This window comes from Tupaia chinensis, unplaced genomic scaffold, assembly GCF_000334495.1.
Source record: "Tupaia chinensis unplaced genomic scaffold, TupChi_1.0 Scaffold000077_1, whole genome shotgun sequence".
Classification (NCBI taxonomy): Eukaryota; Metazoa; Chordata; class Mammalia; order Scandentia; family Tupaiidae; genus Tupaia; species Tupaia belangeri.
In genome coordinates, this window is record NW_006159538.1 from 1123090 (window position 1) to 1141633 (window position 18544).

Genomic DNA, 18544 nt, shown 5'->3' on the forward strand with positions numbered 1-18544 from the left:
GTGTTCCAGGGGTTCCAGCCCTCCACCTGAGGCTCTGGTCAGAACCGTGCAGGGACAGAGATGGTGGGCTGCAGCGTGGATTTCCTCTCTCATGGTCTTCATGCACTGGGCTCTGCAGCATGCCTACCGCCCGCTCGCACTTCCACGTCAGTGCCTCATGCAATGCCATGACATCCTGTTACTATCATTCCCATTTTACAGTGGGAAAGCTGAGCCCCAGAGGATCCTGGTCCCTCCCTCGCCACAGACACACAGTGGGAAACGCAGAGCCAGCTAGGCTCCATCCCAGGCCAGATCCCCACTCTCCTGCTCCTTCTCAGATGTTTCGTTGGCTATGCAGCTCCCCCGGGCTAGCACCTCCCTGTGGGGCTAAAGTTTCCCTGCCCCATGCACCCTGCGGTCCCTGGTTCCCTAACCTTCATGGCCACCTGACACCTACCCCTGGGGACAGGCACAACCCGAGAGGCAGGGGCCACGGGCTGGCACGGGCTCACACGTCCTCTCTCTACTCAGCTCGGGGTCTGCGTGTGGGTCACTGCAGTTCACAAAGACTTGGCCCGCGGGGCAGGCGGCAGCTAGAAGAGAAGAGGGGGAGTGCTGGAGGTCCCAGGCCTGTGGGTGGGCTCCTAGGCTGTAGCAGTGGCCAGGGAGAGGAGGCCTAGCAGCTGGAGGATGCAGGGGGAGATAGGCTCGGATGCCTCTTTGTGCTCTGCGGCTCCTGAGCATCGCTTGGGTTGCCAGGTACACACCACAGGGAGGGAGGCTGCATCCTCCCAGCAGGCCTGGTGGCAGAGCAACCCCCTGCTGGGCACTGTTCATCATCTTATGTAATCCCGACTCTGGGAGGAATCATTGGCCCCCATCTTCCCATATAATGGAATGAGGCCACTTCTGCTTTCAAAAGGCATCATAAAGCGGAGGAAGTGCCCCAGAGGGGCCGGCAGGGGAGCCAGGAAGAGGACAAGCCCAGTTGCTCAGAGGACTCTGGACAATAGGGATCGTCCACTTCCCACCGCCCGGATTTCTGTGACCTAAACTGTCCCTCTCGCCAGAGCCCTCGACGTCTGCCATATGGATTCACGCTCCAAGAAGTGATCTTTCCAGGGAATTCCCTAAACGGGAGCTGAGTTCCACGCTCAGGCTGGGGTGGAGCAGAGGGAAAGGAATGGCCATAGGAGTGTGCCCAAAGTCCCACAGAGGCAGAAAGCCTCAGCTGGTAGTGACCAGGAGGAATACACAAGATGCAGAGCAGATGTAAGAATCCATGTCACCTACAAGAGGGACCACGGAGGCCCAGAGAGGTGTATGGATCAGCCAGGGCTGCACAGCTGGCAGGTGCTGCCAGGATTTGGACCCGGCTGCCTGACCCCAGAGGGTCTGCTCTGAACCACCTGCCCTGTGCCTGCTCTGCAGTCGGCTATGCTAGTCCTCACTCCTCGCAGCTCTTCTACGTCAGGCTCTTCAACGCCAGGATGCTCCCCCTGCAGGCTACAGCCCTGGGCTCTGCCCTGCCTTCCAGTCCCTTGTACCTCCCTTCCCTGCCCTCATCTCAAGAGCTGGGCTTCCCCACTCTCTGTGACCCCATGTCCCCACGGCTGGGCTGGGCAGAGTCCACCTCCGCAGATGCTTGAGAGCTCAGACCGAGGAAATGTAGGACCCCAGGGAGGTCAGGAAACTGTCCAGGTACCCTAGGTGACTGCCCCAAGGGAGACAGCCCCTCCTCTCAAAGTGAGGGGACAGCATTGGGGCAGGGGTGGGAGGAACTGAGGCTGGGACAGGGCCTTAGGATGCCACTCTCCAAGCTGGAGCCTCTGCCTCAAGGGCAGCAAACACAGAAGGCCCCAGTATGGCAGGCCTGGGCTGGGCGGCCCTGTCCCGGCTGGTGCTCACGCTGCCCACCCTCCTCTCCACATCCCGCCACCATGGCAGACTCCGCCCTCTGGTCACCCTTACCTGGGGCTCTGCTGTCACAGCTCATGACTCCATCTCTGCAGTGGCTAAGAGAGAGAGGGACATCGGGATTAGCCGAGTCCCTGCAGGACACTCAGGTCACTGCAGGGTCCAGGCGAGCCGCTCACTCCTAGTGCCCAGGGGGTGAGGACACTACGTTGGGGAGGGTGGATGCTGCTCCGGGAGAGTTCTGCTCAGCTGCATTGCATCCTGCCAGCAGCCTCATCTAAGGAGAAGCCAGGAGGCTGCCGCCTGGGAGCTCACCAGTGGCCCAGCGAAGGGACGTCGCTGTCTCCAGGCGGGTAGTCCACTCCTTGGAAGTGGCAGGAGCACTGGTTCCTAGAAAAGCCAGGATCGGAGAAAGGTGAGCAGACTTGAGCAACTGAGGAGGGGAGGCTGAGTACAGGAGGCCCTCAGCCCGCAGCCGCAGCAGGGCAGCACAGCCATGGTGTCTTCTGTGACATGCGGGAGCCCGGAAGCCAGCCGGTAAGTCCAGCACCAGGGACAGAGGTCAGGGCTGGGTCCCAGATTCAGGAGCCACCTACAGAGCCCCTACAAGGACAGCCTCACAGGTCTCTGCACACTCCGGAGGCCAGCCTTCCGTGCACCCAGGAAAGGAGAGGTGGAGGTGAGGTGGGACCAGGGCCGGGCTCCGGAGCCTGCATGTCGGGCGGGCGGACGTCCCTGCTGCTGCGTCCTGGTACGATTGCCCTGGGAGTTCCCGCCCTGTGTCTGTTCAGGCTGCCAGTGCCCGCACCACACTGGCTGTGAAATATTTTGACACCTGGGCAGGGACCCAGGAAGGCTTTGCACATATTCAAGGGGTCTTTGAGAAGTTCATGGGAAATGCATATTATGAAAAAAAAAAGAGTGAATTTCAACATTTTTTATACCAAAATAAACTCACACTTTACCTCATTTTGCCATGAATGTTCCAAGTCCCCTTGAATTGTCTCGCTGACCCTTCCCAGGGCCCTGGACAGTGGGGATTCTTCTTTGTCAGTCATCTGAGAGGGCAGCTGTGTGTCCCCTCAGCATCCCCCACAGAGCCTGCCACTACACCACACGCAGACCCGGGGTGAGCAGCCAGGCAGGCAGAGGCCCCTGGACTCAGCCGCCCCCGGTGCTCGGGCACAGCCCTCTCCTGCCCTGCACACCCCACGGCCGTTGGCTGGCAGCACTCAGCATCAAGGGGTGGGGCCAGATGCACATCCGGGTCTAAGGGAGGATGCTGTGGTTTGAAAAGCCCCTGAGAGATTGGTTTTTTTACCCCAAAAGAGGCATTCCTCCAGCCCCCACCACTTGGAAACCCCCAGTCGAATGTCACGGATAGAGCGGCGGAGGCCTGGACAAGACACCAGGGCCTTGTCAGTCACTCGTGATCAGGCGGGGACACCACCTGCCCTCTGGTGACACCGAGACTGCAGCACTCCCCCCTGACTTCCCACAGGTCTCTGTTCCGATGTGACCTCGGAGGAAAGGCCTTCCTTCCACGCCCTCCCCACGTGACAGGACTGCTGCCCGCTCTCGCAGCTTCATTGGCTAATCTGTCCCACCGCCCTTGGTCCAGCGCCACGAGGGCAGGACTCTGTTTTGTCCCTGGCTGAAACATGTAAGGAGGGCACCCGATTTTTGAGGAGAGGGGTGATGATAAAAGAGGGGCCTTCTTGGCTCTTCGGGCTCATGGGAAAGCTGGCAGGAGGGGCCGTAAGAGCAGAGCTGCAGAGAGAGGCCTGTGGGGAGGTGCAGAGGAGGGAACCCCCTGCACACCCACCCCCCGCAAGCACAGCATGGAGCTTGTGGTGAACTGGGCACAGGAGAAGCCTGGCAGCCTCCCTGGCCTCAGATGCCCTGAGCCCCGGACCTTACCCCCGGCCCAACACAGAGCTCAAGCTGGGCACTCACCTGGGGACACAGAGGTCAGCCTGGGTGTCCAGGTAGGTGTCCGGTGGGCACGCACAGCCCTCCACACACTCATAGCTGCTGAGGTCGCCGCCGCCATCAGCCCCGCAGGTCTCCAGGCCAGCCAGGTCCTGGCAGGTTTGTCCACAGGGGGCCACGCAGGGGTTGTACTCCTTGGTGGCCTCACAGGACAGTGCTGTGGTGGCAAAGGGAACAGAGCTTTGTCGCCCTCATGCCCACAGCTCTGTGGGGTGGAGCTGTCATCTTAATGAAGAGAACCGAGGCCCAGAGAAGTTAAGACAGCTGCCCAAGGTCACATAGCAGGTCAAGGTCAGAGATGGGATTTGAACCTAGATCTGACTCTTGCTGCCTCTCACTCCACTGGAAAGGCCAAGCAAACCTATCAAGTTCAGCCTGAAAAACCACTGCAGTCTCCTTTTCCCTGTAAGATATCCCTCAGGCAGTAATGCTGAGGGAGAGTGGAGGTCACCACCCCCGAGGGCCCTGCACCCATCCCGTCACTCACACCTAGACATGTGCACACGCACTGTTGCCTGAACACACACACACTTCCACCCCTCCCTTCTGTGGCTATGATGCACGTGGGCTGCAACAATCCATTGTACTCCCCGCTGTGACTTCCCAGGGCCCTCTGTCCCGAGCCTCAGGGCTGTCTCCTCCTCATCTGACCACCATCCTGCTTCCTGGGAGTGTCCACTCTCATCAGAGCCAGCAGAGCCACTGCTTCGTTGTTCTCCACCCAGCTGCATGTCAGAGTCTCACGGGAGCTTTAAAAGAGCTGATGCCCAGGGGGACAGCAGATGGCATGGTGCTTAAGGTGCTAGACTCTCCCATATGGCTGGCCATGGTTCAAGTCCCAGACCTGGTGGCTTGCTTTTTCACGTTCCCTCTCTCTCTCTCTCTTTCTCTCTCTCTTTCTCTCTGTGTATGTCTCTGGTCAAATTTTTTTAAAAATGAATAAATAAAATGAAATAAAATATATATATATTTTAAAGGCAATGATGTAATGATGTCTGGACCCCTTGCCAGAAAGGCTGCTTAGTGGTTACTGGGTGAGGCCTCAGTGCGCATTTTTTTTAAAGTTCCCATAGTGATTCTAATGTGGAACCAGGGTTAAGGACCACTGGTCCTGTCCAATTCTGGTTTAGAGAGGGATGGGGCTGAACCCTGGGACACACAGCCAGTTACCTGCAGGACTGGGCTGAAACTCAGGCCTCCTTACTCCCAGCATGATGACTTTTTGATTCATTTATTTGCTAAATGCTTACTGAGAGTTGGCTCTGTGCCAGGGCCCAGGGCAGGAAAGACATGGGGTATGTCAGGGGGGGACGCGGGGGGCGGGGGGGGAGTCTGCCTTATGCCATTAAGCCTCACGTGCACTCAGTCCTGAGGGTGGCCGGAGCCAGGGATTTTTTGTTTTTTTTAATTTTTTTTGGCCAGAGAGCATGTGCGCTCACCAGAGACAGAGAGAGAGAGAGAAAGCACCCCCAGCGAGCACGATCATGCTGCCGTCCCTTCTCCACCATTTCTCTGTCCCGTTGGGAGTTGGGGCATGTATGCGCATGCACCTGGCATGTTTCTCACGCCACCAGGCCAGACGTGAACCGTGGTTGGCAGAGGGGGTCCGGCTCCCACACACAGGGCTAGCCACTGCGCCATGGGGCCAGTCCAGAGCCTTTAGATGCTCATTCTGGCTGCAACAAGAAGGTGGCACCAGAGGTGAGGAGACGGGGGGGGGGAGGGGCTTGGCCCTGGATGGAGGTGAGGGTAAGAGGGACAGTCCTGGGTCACTTGTCCCAGGTGTCAGGCAAGGGCACCAGTGACAGGGGCGCTGGCAGAGACGAAGAGCACAGGAGAAGTGGGCCGTGAGGGCGAGAGTCAGGCTGGGGAGCTAGGGGACGTCGCACTGCAGAGCCGAGGGCCGTGGACACTCAGCACCAGGGCCGAGGCCCCTGCAGCCCACCCTCAGCTGGGCACGTCATGGGCACTCACCACAGGCTGGCAGGTGGGCACGGAAGTCGACGGGCAGCCCGTGGCGCCGGCATAGGTGAGCATAGTGGGCCAGCGTGGCACACAGACAGGGCTGCCCACAGCGGCAGGCGTCCCGGCGGCACTGCTCGAAGTAGGGCACGGGGCTCAGGTAGGCGGAGCAGGGCGCAAACAGCTCCCCCGTGAGCACGCTGCACGACTGCACTGCGTAGGCGGCTGAGCGGGAAGGGGGGACAGGCAGTCAGGGCTGGCTGCCCAGTGCCTGGAACCAGCCACTGCCATCCCCCATGGCTCATGGGACTGTGTCCGGGAGTGTGTGTGTGAGTGTGTATGCATCTGTGTGCCCAGGAGGGCTGTGGGCAGGTGGCTCTGGGCATGGCCGGCTGTGAGTGTGTGGGTGTGTTTCAGTAAGTCTGGTCATGGCGTGGGTGTAAACGGCTGTAAAGGAGGGGTGTGCAGGTGCACGTGTGCACGTGTGCATGCAGCCATGCGGTGCACGCCACCTTGTGCCAGGCAAACACCTATCTAGTGGAGGGAAACACACACGTGAATGAGACCAGCCCAAGCCCTGCCCTCAGAGACCTGACATTCTGGTGGGGGAAGGTCACCAAACCATTGCCACAGCACGGAGAGGTGAGGAATCCACAGAGTGAAGGCTAAGCAGGAAGACAGGAAGCGTGAGTGTGCGGGGGCAGGAGGCACTGCAACGTGACCTCAGGGGGTCACGAAGGTCTCAGTGAGAAGGTGATGTTTGAGCCAAACTGAGAGCGGTGAGACGGAGGTGCATGGACATCTGAGGGATATCCCAGGTATTTATGTAAGAGAGAGAGGGAGGGAGCGAGAGACCTACGTCTGAGGGAAGAGCACTCTGGGAGGCAGCACCAAGTGCAAGGGCCTAGCAGGGCTGTACAGGAGGCCCAGCAAGGAGGCCCTTGTGGCCGGAGCAGGGCGGAGAGCAGTGGGAGTGAGCGGTGAGGAGACGGGTTCGCGGAGGGGCAGGCCCTGCGGGGCTGCTGTGAGGACTCCGGCTTTTGCCCTGAGGGGGGCCCATCTCAGTGAGCGTGCACGTGACAGAGGTGGAGCGTGGGGCCTCCTGTCTGCCCAGCCCCACCGCCTGTCCTGCCCCTCCAGCGGCTCCTCCTGCTCTGCTCTCCACCTGATCTGGCAACACCCTCCTGCCTGGAGTTCCTGCCTCATCGCTCTCAGAACAGCCCCCGTTCCTCTACCTCCCCCTTCGCCCCCTTACCAGCTTGCAAGTGCACATCACAGGGGTCCAGTGGGGAGCCCGGGGCCAGTGGAGAGCAGGCGGACAGTGTTTTCCAAGAATTGCCGAAGAGCTGCGGGGTGCTCTCAGGCACGCCCACCGGGGACCTGCAGTCGTGCAAAGCCACACTTGCACGCTGCCCCAGTGGGCCCAGGGACATATGGCACACACCAGGTCAGCACACCCCTGCTCTTCTACACACACACCATAGACCAAGCACAAGCACACACCCAGGCACATGTGTACTCACCCAAACACGTAACACGTATAGGCCCACATATGCCATGTGTGCTCTTGAGACACGCACAGCAGAACGTGCACCGGACACACACATAGCCGAGACAGCCCCACAGCCACCTTTGGATACAATTATGGATGTGTGCTTGTGTATGCATGCATGCACACATACCACATTTAGCAAGCCCCCAAAGGGCTCAACGTGGGCTGAGAACCACACACTGCCCGCCTTCGCCACCTCCTCAGCTTTCATGTCAGAGAGAGAAATGGACACCTTGAAGAGCACCAGGCCTCACAGTTAAGACTTTCTCCCTCCTGCCTTCTCCAAGAGCAGTTCCTGAAAACTCCTCGACTCTCCTTTTGACTCTCTAGGTAGGAAATGGTCACGCAGGGAATCAGCAAGGGAGCCGAGTAGGGTTCCTAGACGTCACCATTCTCTGGGAGCGTAGCTGGTAAAACAGAGAGCGATCGTAGCCCCACAGAGGCAGGTTCTGCATGGTACTACACTGCCCACGTTACTGCTCCAGGGCAGTGGGAGCACTCGTGTTACTCAGTCCTGGCCAGAGTTCTCATTTAGGAGTGTGGCAGCAGCCCACGCGCCAAACCAAGGACTGCCCCCACCCTTCTGGCCAGCCACCCTAACGCAGCTCTGCCAGCCAAGGTATAGGAGAATATGTCTTTTTGGGGGGAGAGGGGAGATTTTTGCTATGTGCACTCGCCAGGCAGAGAGAGACAGAGAGACAGAAAGAGAGAAATCACTCCCCAGGGGGCATGGCCATGCCCTTCTCCTCCATTCTCCTCTCGGGATTTTGGACATGCACGCACACCCACCCAGAGTGAGTTTCAAGCCTCTGGGTCTGGGACTTGAACCACAGTCAGCCATGTGGGAGTCCAGCAACGTAACCATTACGCCATCTGCTGGTCCTGCCCCGCTAAGTCTTTAAATGCACATGGCATTGAAAAGCTCAGCTTGTTCTTGTTCTTGACGGAAAATCGGAAGTCTCATTTCTGGCTGAAGAACAGTTGCCATGTTTCCTTCTGCATCGCCCAATGCATTAACCTAAATGCCTGACCAGGACCTCCAACCTTCAAGCTCCACCCTTGATCCTCCTCTCTGTAGTTGGACTCTTCCCTCCCAAGTTCCTAAGCTGTCCCGCACCCAGCTATCTGCCAACCCACGGACGCCACTTTGCCCTGAATATCGCGAGGCTCACAGAGTGCCCACTCAAACCCTGCAGGCACCAGGCAGGAAAGGCATGGGGGTCAGACAGGCCCGGTGGGAGAGGAAGTGGCAGCCTTGGCCTCACTGGCTCACTGGAGGCTCACGCTCACCTAAAGGTGTTCGCAGCCAATTAAAACAAACAATGAGGCAAAGTAAACACAGCCTGTGATCCTCGACTTTAAGACCTTATTATACAGTGGTATTCCTCAAGGTACGGTCCACAGACCTCATACAGCAGACTCACAGCGGCACTTATCAAAAATAAAATTCTGGAGTCCCACCCTAAATCATATTATTGAGAAGTAGGACCCAGGAATCAACAAGCTCTGCAGGTGATTCACCTGCACACGCAAAACTAGGCCCCACTGCCTTAGAGAAGCATATCTAAACTGAAAGGTAGAGGAATGAAGAACTAACAGTGCGTGGCAGATGCGGAGAGGACGCGGACAGCACGGGACAGACACCTGTGGCGCCCCAGATTACCTCCCCCATAAGTCCACCCTGCTCCTGCCGGTTTCGGCGGGCACACGTACAGAAAATCATCCTGGGTGTTGCCGTTGAAGGTGCCGCAGAGCCCCACCGTGTCCTCCACCCATCGCTGGTCCACCTGCAGGTAGAGCCGCAGGCCTTCACGGTCGTAGAGCACCCGCACGCCCACGTTGGTCTTCACTCGCAGGAACACGGAGGACAGCCTGCGGATCTCAAAGGCGTCTGGGCACAGAACCGGGAGGGGGATGTAGGAAGCTGTGCCAGTCCACATCCCACTGACTGCTACCACCTGTGAGACCCCCACACCCAGTGAGGTCCTCCCACGGAGTTGGGGTGTGGAGCCTTGGGGACACCAGGCAGTGATGACATCCGGACCCAGGGATAACCCGCCAAGGCCACCTGGGGTGAGCACTCTCATTTTGCTTCAAGTGCCAGGTAGAGCTTGGCTCTCACTAGGAAACTGACATGTGTTTCCTCCCTAGGCTCAAAAAGCTACGTAACATATTCTTCACAAGGCCAGATTTGACTACGGGGAGCCCGGGATACAGTTTCAGATTCAATTGTAACACATTTCACTTTCAGATTTACGTGTAGCAAGTTTTATAGCCTTTATGGCTTGCATTTCAGCAACCTTTGTACGCATCATTACATCCCTCCTTTTCTCTGTCTCTGGCCCCTATTATTTTCTTTTTCTTTTTTAGAAAAATTGTACGTGGTTCTGTTCTATTTTTTTTTTCTTAATAGTTTTGCATTTATGTTTCATGCATTTCCGACAAGCTACCCATATGTCTCTTGTGGAATCAGATAGGGTAATAAGTAGTTAATGAGCAACTCTGAGAGTCAGGATGGGAAACAGCCGCCTTCCCGCGATGTGTTAGGAGAAGCCATCACACGGCTAGCAAGCCCACCGTCATGTTGGGGTGGGGGCAGACACATCGTAGGAGCCCACAGTCTTGGAACCAGTGTCCCCTCGTCCCTACACACCACTGGAATGTGAATCCTTGCCATTGTAGCAGTGATTTTTATCAGAAGAGCTGGGAAAAGAGGCCCGAACAGCCAGCTCCTAACTTACTGTCTTGTCCACCTGAAGACTCACCATCCGTGTAGGGCGGGGTGATCTTGTACTGGTCAAACAGAAGAACATCCCCTGCCTGGGTGAGCGTCACCTGCCTCCGAGGGTCCTGGTGCAGGATCACTGACACAGACTGGACACAGGCTCCATCCTGGTTCTAGAGAGAGAGAGAGACGCCAAAGGTCAGATGGTGTGGCTGTTCGCCGGCCCTCGGAACGACCACGCCCCAAAGGGTATCCGGGTTAACCAAGTGCCTTTATCTGAGGAATGAGCAGGCAGAGACTCAAACTGGAGGTTAGTGACAGAGCTGGGATAACAGCTGGGATAACTAAAAATGATAGTCAACCTTCAGCTTGTCCAAAAGACACAAAGCAGAGATAAAACCCACAAGGCCCAGAGTTAGCCTTAGGAACGCTGGCCTCCCTGTTGACCACAGCTCAGAACTTTCATGGCGTCCTTTGGTGGGTGTTTATGTAGCTCTTTGCGTGTGTCACATCCTGCACCCGCTGACAGGCAGGCAGGAGTTCAACGCATTCCATAACCTCTGGGCCTCAGGTCCTCCGTCTCTGACATGGGTGGTGCACACTGGGCCCAGTCATGCCTCCCTTCCATGGGAAGACAACTTTGCAAGCATTCTTTCCACCATTTCCCGGGCACCGATGATGTGTAAGGTACACTGCACCAGGCTTTATGGAGACAGCAATAACCCAGACAGAGTAGTCCCTGTCCCTCACGGAGATGACATAGTTAGGTGGGACACAGACATTAAATAAGCAGTCACAAAGCTGCCCATTAGAATTGTGGTCAGAGCTGCAGGCAGAAAGAATATGAAGGGACTAACTTAGTCTGTGGGGGTAGGAAAGGCCATCCTAGGGAGTGACATTAGTAATGAAAAATAATCCTAACAATAACAAAAGCCTCATAATACTGTAACATTTTAGAGAATTATTTATTCATTTCATTTTTATTTGTTATTATTATTTATATTTTAATTTGACCAGAGGGAGCCAGAAAGGGAGAGAAAGGGCAAGAGAGAGAGAGCAAGCCACCAGATCTGGGATTTGAACCATGATCAGCCATGTGGGAGTCTAGTGCCTTAACCACCACGCTACCTGCTGGCCCCAATACTGCCATATTATTTTAATATTATAACGGCTAACTTTAGGATGGAGTTACTGTGCTCAGATGCTGTTCAAATCTACCGTTTATATTCACTCGATCCTGAAAGCAATCTGAGTCGGTAAATACTCCTAGCTCCCTCATCTTGTAGATTGGCAAAGAACGTGGCATCAGAGCCGAGATGTGAAAAAATAAGTAGAAGCTAAATGGGCAAAGAGCGAAGGCGGGGAGGAAGACATCGAGGGAGAGGGGACGGTGCCTACCAAACCCCTGACGCGGGAAGATGTTCGATGCATTTAAGGATGGTAAAGACCAGAGGGCCCACGGCCTGCTGGGCAAAGTGATTTAAGGGAAGTTTCAGGAGGCAGACAAGGGGCAGCCTCAGCAGAGCCTCGTAATGTTCTTTAACCTTTATCCGAAGTCCAACAGACGACCAGAGAATGTGCAACACGGGAGGGACGCGCTCAAACCCAGCGAAATGAAACCATCAGGCTGGAGACGTTTTAGAAAGCTTCCACACAATAAACCATAGCAGTCTTTCCGAGTTCCTCCCTGGGGGAACAAAATTTCTGAAACAGCTCAAATGATTGCTTCTAGGACAGCACCCTTGTCAAACCCATCCTCTCATCCCCTCTGGACGTGCCGCTGCTGTGGAAAGAGCTCATGCCCGCTAGTCAAAGTCTCAGGTTCAAGTCTCGATGGCACTGGAAGCCATAGATCTTACAGAAGTCAGACCTTCTCCAAGTCTCAGCCCTCTCCTCTACAAGATAGAAACACAATACTTAGGTGGCCCTCCCTGCGGACCGATGGGGGAATGTGTGCATTAAATACTTTGGATGCACCTGTCAAAGTTGCATTTATGAAAGCCCACACAACTTTACAGCACAAAGTGAATCCTAATGTATGCAATTTTAAAAATATTTTTTAAAAAAATTTTTGTAGAGGACACATACACTCTCTAGAGAGAAGTAAGAAAGAGAGAAAGTAAGAAAGCATCCTCCAGGGGGGTGGCCATGCCACAATCCTTTCTCTTCCATTCTCCTCTTGGGCTTTTGAGAGAGAGAGAGCAAGCCACCAGATCTGGGATTTGAACCATGATCAGCCATGTGGGAGTCTAGTGCCTTAACCACCACGCTACCTGCTGGCCCCAATACTGCCATATTATTTTAATATTATAACGGCTAACTTTAGGATGGAGTTACTGTGCTCAGATGCTGTTCAAATCTACCGTTTATATTCACTCGATCCTGAAAGCAATCTGAGTCGGTAAATACTCCTAGCTCCCTCATCTTGTAGATTGGCAAAGAACGTGGCATCAGAGCCGAGATGTGAAAAAATAAGTAGAAGCTAAATGGGCAAAGAGCGAAGGCGGGGAGGAAGACATCGAGGGAGAGGGGACGGTGCCTACCAAACCCCTGACGCGGGAAGATGTTCGATGCATTTAAGGATGGTAAAGACCAGAGGGCCCACGGCCTGCTGGGCAAAGTGATTTAAGGGAAGTTTCAGGAGGCAGACAAGGGGCAGCCTCAGCAGAGCCTCGTAATGTTCTTTAACCTTTATCCGAAGTCCAACAGACGACCAGAGAATGTGCAACACGGGAGGGACGCGCTCAAACCCAGCGAAATGAAACCATCAGGCTGGAGACGTTTTAGAAAGCTTCCACACAATAAACCATAGCAGTCTTTCCGAGTTCCTCCCTGGGGGAACAAAATTTCTGAAACAGCTCAAATGATTGCTTCTAGGACAGCACCCTTGTCAAACCCATCCTCTCATCCCCTCTGGACGTGCCGCTGCTGTGGAAAGAGCTCATGCCCGCTAGTCAAAGTCTCAGGTTCAAGTCTCGATGGCACTGGAAGCCATAGATCTTACAGAAGTCAGACCTTCTCCAAGTCTCAGCCCTCTCCTCTACAAGATAGAAACACAATACTTAGGTGGCCCTCCCTGCGGACCGATGGGGGAATGTGTGCATTAAATACTTTGGATGCACCTGTCAAAGTTGCATTTATGAAAGCCCACACAACTTTACAGCACAAAGTGAATCCTAATGTATGCAATTTTAAAAATATTTTTTAAAAAAATTTTTGTAGAGGACACATACACTCTCTAGAGAGAAGTAAGAAAGAGAGAAAGTAAGAAAGCATCCTCCAGGGGGGTGGCCATGCCACAATCCTTTCTCTTCCATTCTCCTCTTGGGCTTTTGGGCATGTATACACACACACCTGGCTTGTTTTTCAAACTGCAGAGTCCAGGACTCAAACCACACAGTTGACCATGTGGGATCTAGCCACCTTAACCACCACACACCACTGTCTGGCCCATGTGGACATTTCTGAAAGTCATGTAGAAGAGGATTCTAGGACAGAATGCAGACTGTGGCAAAAGAATCTATTGTACAAATGTGTGAAACAACCTCGTCGAAGGAGGTGAAATGAGAGGTGACCTAAGTAACTTGGGAAATAAGTGGAGTTTCTGAGACTAAACTGATGAAGAATTGTGCACAAGCACTGTACCCTAGTTGGTAAAGTTCTTTCCTGTAGAGGGATGGGTTAATAATTCTGATACTTCTGTTCATGTAATACTGGAACTGAATTATCAGTCAATGGGTAGTGAATAGAGGAAGATAGACTTATTACCAGAGTGTGTGGGGGGCGGGGAGGGGGTGGTTACATATAAGCAAGGGGAGGAGGCTAGATTGATACATATGGAAATAGATTAGAGTTGGAACATCAGTGTGAACTCATGTTTAGCACATATAGATAGATGACTAAGGCTAGCGGGTGGCGTGGTGGTTAAGGCACTGGATCCCATATAGCTGACTGGGCAGTTCAAAGCCTAGACTCAGCGGCTTGAAAATCAACTGTGTATGTGTGTGTGTGTGTGTGTGTGCCCCCAAATCCTGAGAGGATGAGGAAGAAGAGATTGCAAAATGGCCATTCCCCTGGTGGGGATAATTGCTCACTTTCCTCTCTCCTCTCTCTCCTCTCTCTCCTCTCTCTCTTTTCTCTCTCTCTGACTCTCTCTGGTGAGTGTATACACCATATAGCAAGAAAACTAAAAACAAGAAACTAGGGGAAAAGATACGAATGGTTTTATAGTGTAGATACGTCTTATATACATTGGCTATACAGAGATACAGGTGGCTATACATTCCTTTCTCCGTCAATTGAGAGAGCCTAAAAGAAATGATTCCTCTGCAGGAACACCTCGTGTTCAGGTCTTGGTTTCTAATACCATTCTCCAATGGAAGGAATTGGGAGAGCCTGGTAATAGTTTTGGAAGAACACGTAGTACTAGAACTGGGACAAGAAATGTATAAGGTGAGCCTGGTTCTTCCTGTAAGGTGTGTGCATGCACACACACCACATCTCACACACAATTGTGGGGGATATATGAGACACAGAAACCAATAGAAACCTCTCCCAATGGCCAAAGCTGGAACAATTTGAACAATAAAATTAGTGGAATATAACCCAAAGTATAAAATAAATATTCATGTGTTGTGCTGATATAAGTAAAAAAATTAAATAAATAAATGTGAGAGAAGAGATGAATCTCCCCATGCAGAAAAATTCCAAAGAATTTATGTAGATTCTCTGCCAACAAGGAGAGGGCACTTAACTCCCACTCTAGTTTTTGTTTCATTTTTGTCTGTTTGAGAGTTTTTTTGCCATAGGGCACATGTGCTTACCAAAGAGACAGAAAGTAAGAAATTACCCCCAAGGGGGATGCCACGCCATAATCACCTCTTCTTCATTCTCCTCTTGGGATTTTGGGCATGCATGCCCATGTGCTTGCCATGAGTTTTAAGCCACCAGGTCTGAGATTCAAACCATGGTTGACTACATGTAAGTCCAGCAACAGAGCCATTACACTATCTGCTGGTCCCATAACTCCCTACTCCTTAAGTGCAGGCTGTGAATAGTCATTTCTTTGCAAAGAGAATAGTACGAAGAGGGACAGGGAGAAGCTTAATGGTGGAGTAGTCTGAACAGCCCTCAGCCAGGTGATCAAAGTCAACATCAACAACACTAAACCACGTCGATAACACATATCCTTGTTAGGACATGATGAAAATGCCACTTTACTTTCATGATCTTCCTCCTCAAAACCCATAACTCTAGTCTAATGTGAGAACATCAGAAAAATTCCAGCAGAGAGGTATTCTGCAAAATTCCTGAACAGTATTCCTCATAACATTCAAGGCCACCCTAAACAAGGAAAATCTGGGAAATTGTAACAGCCAAGAAGTGTCTAAGGAGAACTGATAACTATATGTAATGTGGTATCCCAGACTGGCTCCTGGGACAGTCAAAGGACATCAGGTGAAATGAAGGAAATCTAAATAAGGTCTGGACTTTAGGTAGTGAGGCTGCTTCTATCAGCATTGGTTCATTATCTGTACCATGTGTACCATATTCATGGAAGAGGTTCATCAGAGAAACTGGGTATATAGACTATATGGAAACCCTATGTACTATCTCCCCAATGCTTCTGTAAAGGTAAGGCTGTTATAAAAAATAAAGTCTACTTAAAAAACACTTAGAAGATTGTGAACACCACACTGATTCTGGAGTGGAGGTATTAAGACACCAAGACAACATCCAACCTTGGGTCAGGCTCTGCTCTGCCTCCTGCTGGCCATCAATTGGCAGGAAAAAAGACATGCCTGTCTCCTGCAGGCCCATCTCATTACATGTAAAATGGGGAGAATGGTAATAAATACCATGTGGGGGAATTTTGGAGCTTCGAGTTTTGCAAGCAAAAGTGGTTAGTTAAGTTCCAAGCACTGTGCAAATATTTTATTGACTTCATGCTCTCTCTTAATGTCCCCACCCCACCCTAGCCCATTCTGGTCACTGGGACTGGAGTCTCAGCTTTATCCTAGACTTTCCTCCCACACTGTTCGTTGCCAGGCCCCTCTGCATCTTCAATGCATGGCTTCCCTCTTGCGATCTAGTCAGGTCTTGTGGTGCCCGTCCTCCCTGTCCCAACACAGATGTCTCTGTGCATTTTTCTTAAAACATGGAAACACACCGAGTGCTCTCTGTGTTCTCACAGCTGGATGACATGGTGAGCTGTGGGTTCACGTGCCTGACTCACCCACCCAACTGTGAGGCCTGAGGACACAGAGTCATACCTAATTTATCCTGTCTCCACAATCCAGCATGGATTCTGGCACTGATAGGTATTCAGTGTTTGCTGGATGCATAAATGAATGAACACAAGGTGTGGACAGCACATTCCAGTGAAGCAGAGAAGGTGAAGGTAAATTAGACCACTTTAGAGAGTTTTTAAAACACTGAGGCCCAGGAAAGGGGGTGGGCAGCAGAAATGCTGGGCCCGTAACCCAGTCTCCCACGCCCAGCTCTGCCCAGAGAGAAGGGGCAGCTGTTGGGTGGGCCATGGAAGACCTGGGCCCGGCCCTCACCCCCATCTCCAGGAGGTGACAGGCAGGGGTAGCTGGGCCGACTGAGCCCAGGGGTCCCTGTCCTTACCAGACCGCACGGTGCATTCTGCAACGTCACCGTGAAGGTGCCCGAGGAGCGGCTCTTGGCCAGGATGTACTGACAGGTGGCAGGGAAGGTGTAGTGGCGGCCATCGAAGGTCGTGAAGTGGATGTCACCAGTCACCGAGCACTCCGCTGAGGGCCAGAGAAGGGAAAGGCTATTGGCCCGGGGGAGCTCCAAACGTGATGAGGACACAGCACCCTGTCCTCTAGAAGTGGGGGCGGTGTAAGGAACCTTCCCTCTGAGAGCCCTGCTCAGTGGGAAGACCCAGGCTTGCCCCCAGAAACCTGTTTGAAGGAGACACACAGCCCTGCCCTGGGGGGTCTCCATCTGAGGAAAGACCAGGCCCTGAGCCTGAAAACCTGCCGCGGTCCCAGGCTCCAGGCCCAGAAAGGGTTTAGAAATGCGGGACCCCATGTAAGACTCTTCCTGGCAGGGGCTGGAGCAAGCTCCTAAGCAGGCAACATGGCTCAGAGGAAATAAAGGGGGCCAGGCTTAGATGACGCATCTAAGTGTCACCTCTCCTTCCAGCAGGCTTGGCACCCAGGGCTTCCCTGCTCCTAAACTGAGACCAATGGAAGGGTATAGAAGCCAAGATGGGGGTCAGACCTACCTGGGCACACTGCTGTGCTGCACACCCACTTTCCTGCAGTACATGTGCTGAAACAGAGACCGGGGAGGCCAGGGGTTGCCCTGCAGGCCTGGGCTGATGCCAGGAGACAGCAGGGCCCACGGAGCTCCTGCCCCAGCCCTCCATCTCTCATCTCTAAAACAGGGAGTAGAGAGTCCTCATGGGAGCTCATGGGGTCTGGAGACTCCAAGATGCTGAGTGAGTGCCCTTGTGTCATCGGGGCTCCCAGACCCCAGATGACCAGCCCTGACAAAGCCTCAGCAGCTGTCCCCTCCCTCCCGGCTGTAGATACAGACCAGGCATTGCAGTCTTCCTTCACCACGGAGCCGGGTGGGTGCAGGGTCCCGTGGAACTCACAGGGACACTCAGCTGGTGCCACACAGCTCCCGTCTTCGAAGATCAGCCCTACGGTGACAGCACAAGGCACTTAACACACCTCTGTCCCTGTTGACAAAATGTTCATGGCTCCTAGGATCTGCCTTAAATGACCTTTTCCAAGTTCTTTCACCTATGAGCCCACCTCCAAACTTTCTCCCCTGGCTTGGGCCCAACACAAACACTTTCTGAGCAAATAATCCCACCTTTGTTGGGACCCCAGCCTCCAACCTGTGTATTACCTAGTTTTTCTCACTACCTCACAAAAGCCTGCCTCTGCACCTAGAACTGGCTTAGGTACCACCTCTTCCAGGGAGTCTTTCCTGCCAACCTCTCCCCCCATGGAATTCCTTTCTCTCTTCTTGTCTGAACCACTATACCTTAGACTGGAGTTGCCTGTGTGTCTTATTCCTGAAACCAAATTCTGACCCCTAAAGTCAACGCCTATAGCTTTATATTTATATCTCAAGTCCTTCACCCAGCCAAGTGAGTTGCACACCCTAGCTGTGCTGCAAATTTATAAATGAAAAGCAGGAAGGGACCAGCAGATGACATAATGATTATGCCACTGGACTCTCACATAGTAGACCGCAGTTTGAGTCCTGGACCTGGCGGCTTAAAACTCACACCAGGGAAAAAAAAAAAAAAAAAAAAAAAAACCACACCAAGCAAAATGATCATAACTATTTTGTTATAGTGTTCTGAGAGTCCCCAATTAAACTGGGGCTCCAATATCAGACCAGCTAGCAACTCTCCCTCGCGGGAA

At 53.3% G+C, this 18544-nt stretch overlaps 1 protein-coding gene across 1 annotated transcript in view; it reads right to left on the minus strand.

Moving 5' to 3' along the window:
• OTOG (otogelin) overlaps positions 1–18544 on the minus strand; it is an 81568-nt gene that overhangs the window by 49469 nt on the left and 13555 nt on the right. The window contains 11 exon segments of the mRNA XM_027768815.1: positions 440–575; positions 1954–1997; positions 2215–2289; positions 3856–4048; positions 5866–6078; positions 7109–7233; positions 9119–9296; positions 10171–10303; positions 16761–16906; positions 17386–17432; positions 17700–17808. Of these exon segments, the coding sequence (XP_027624616.1) occupies positions 440–575; positions 1954–1997; positions 2215–2289; positions 3856–4048; positions 5866–6078; positions 7109–7233; positions 9119–9296; positions 10171–10303; positions 16761–16906; positions 17386–17432; positions 17700–17808 (1399 nt within the window).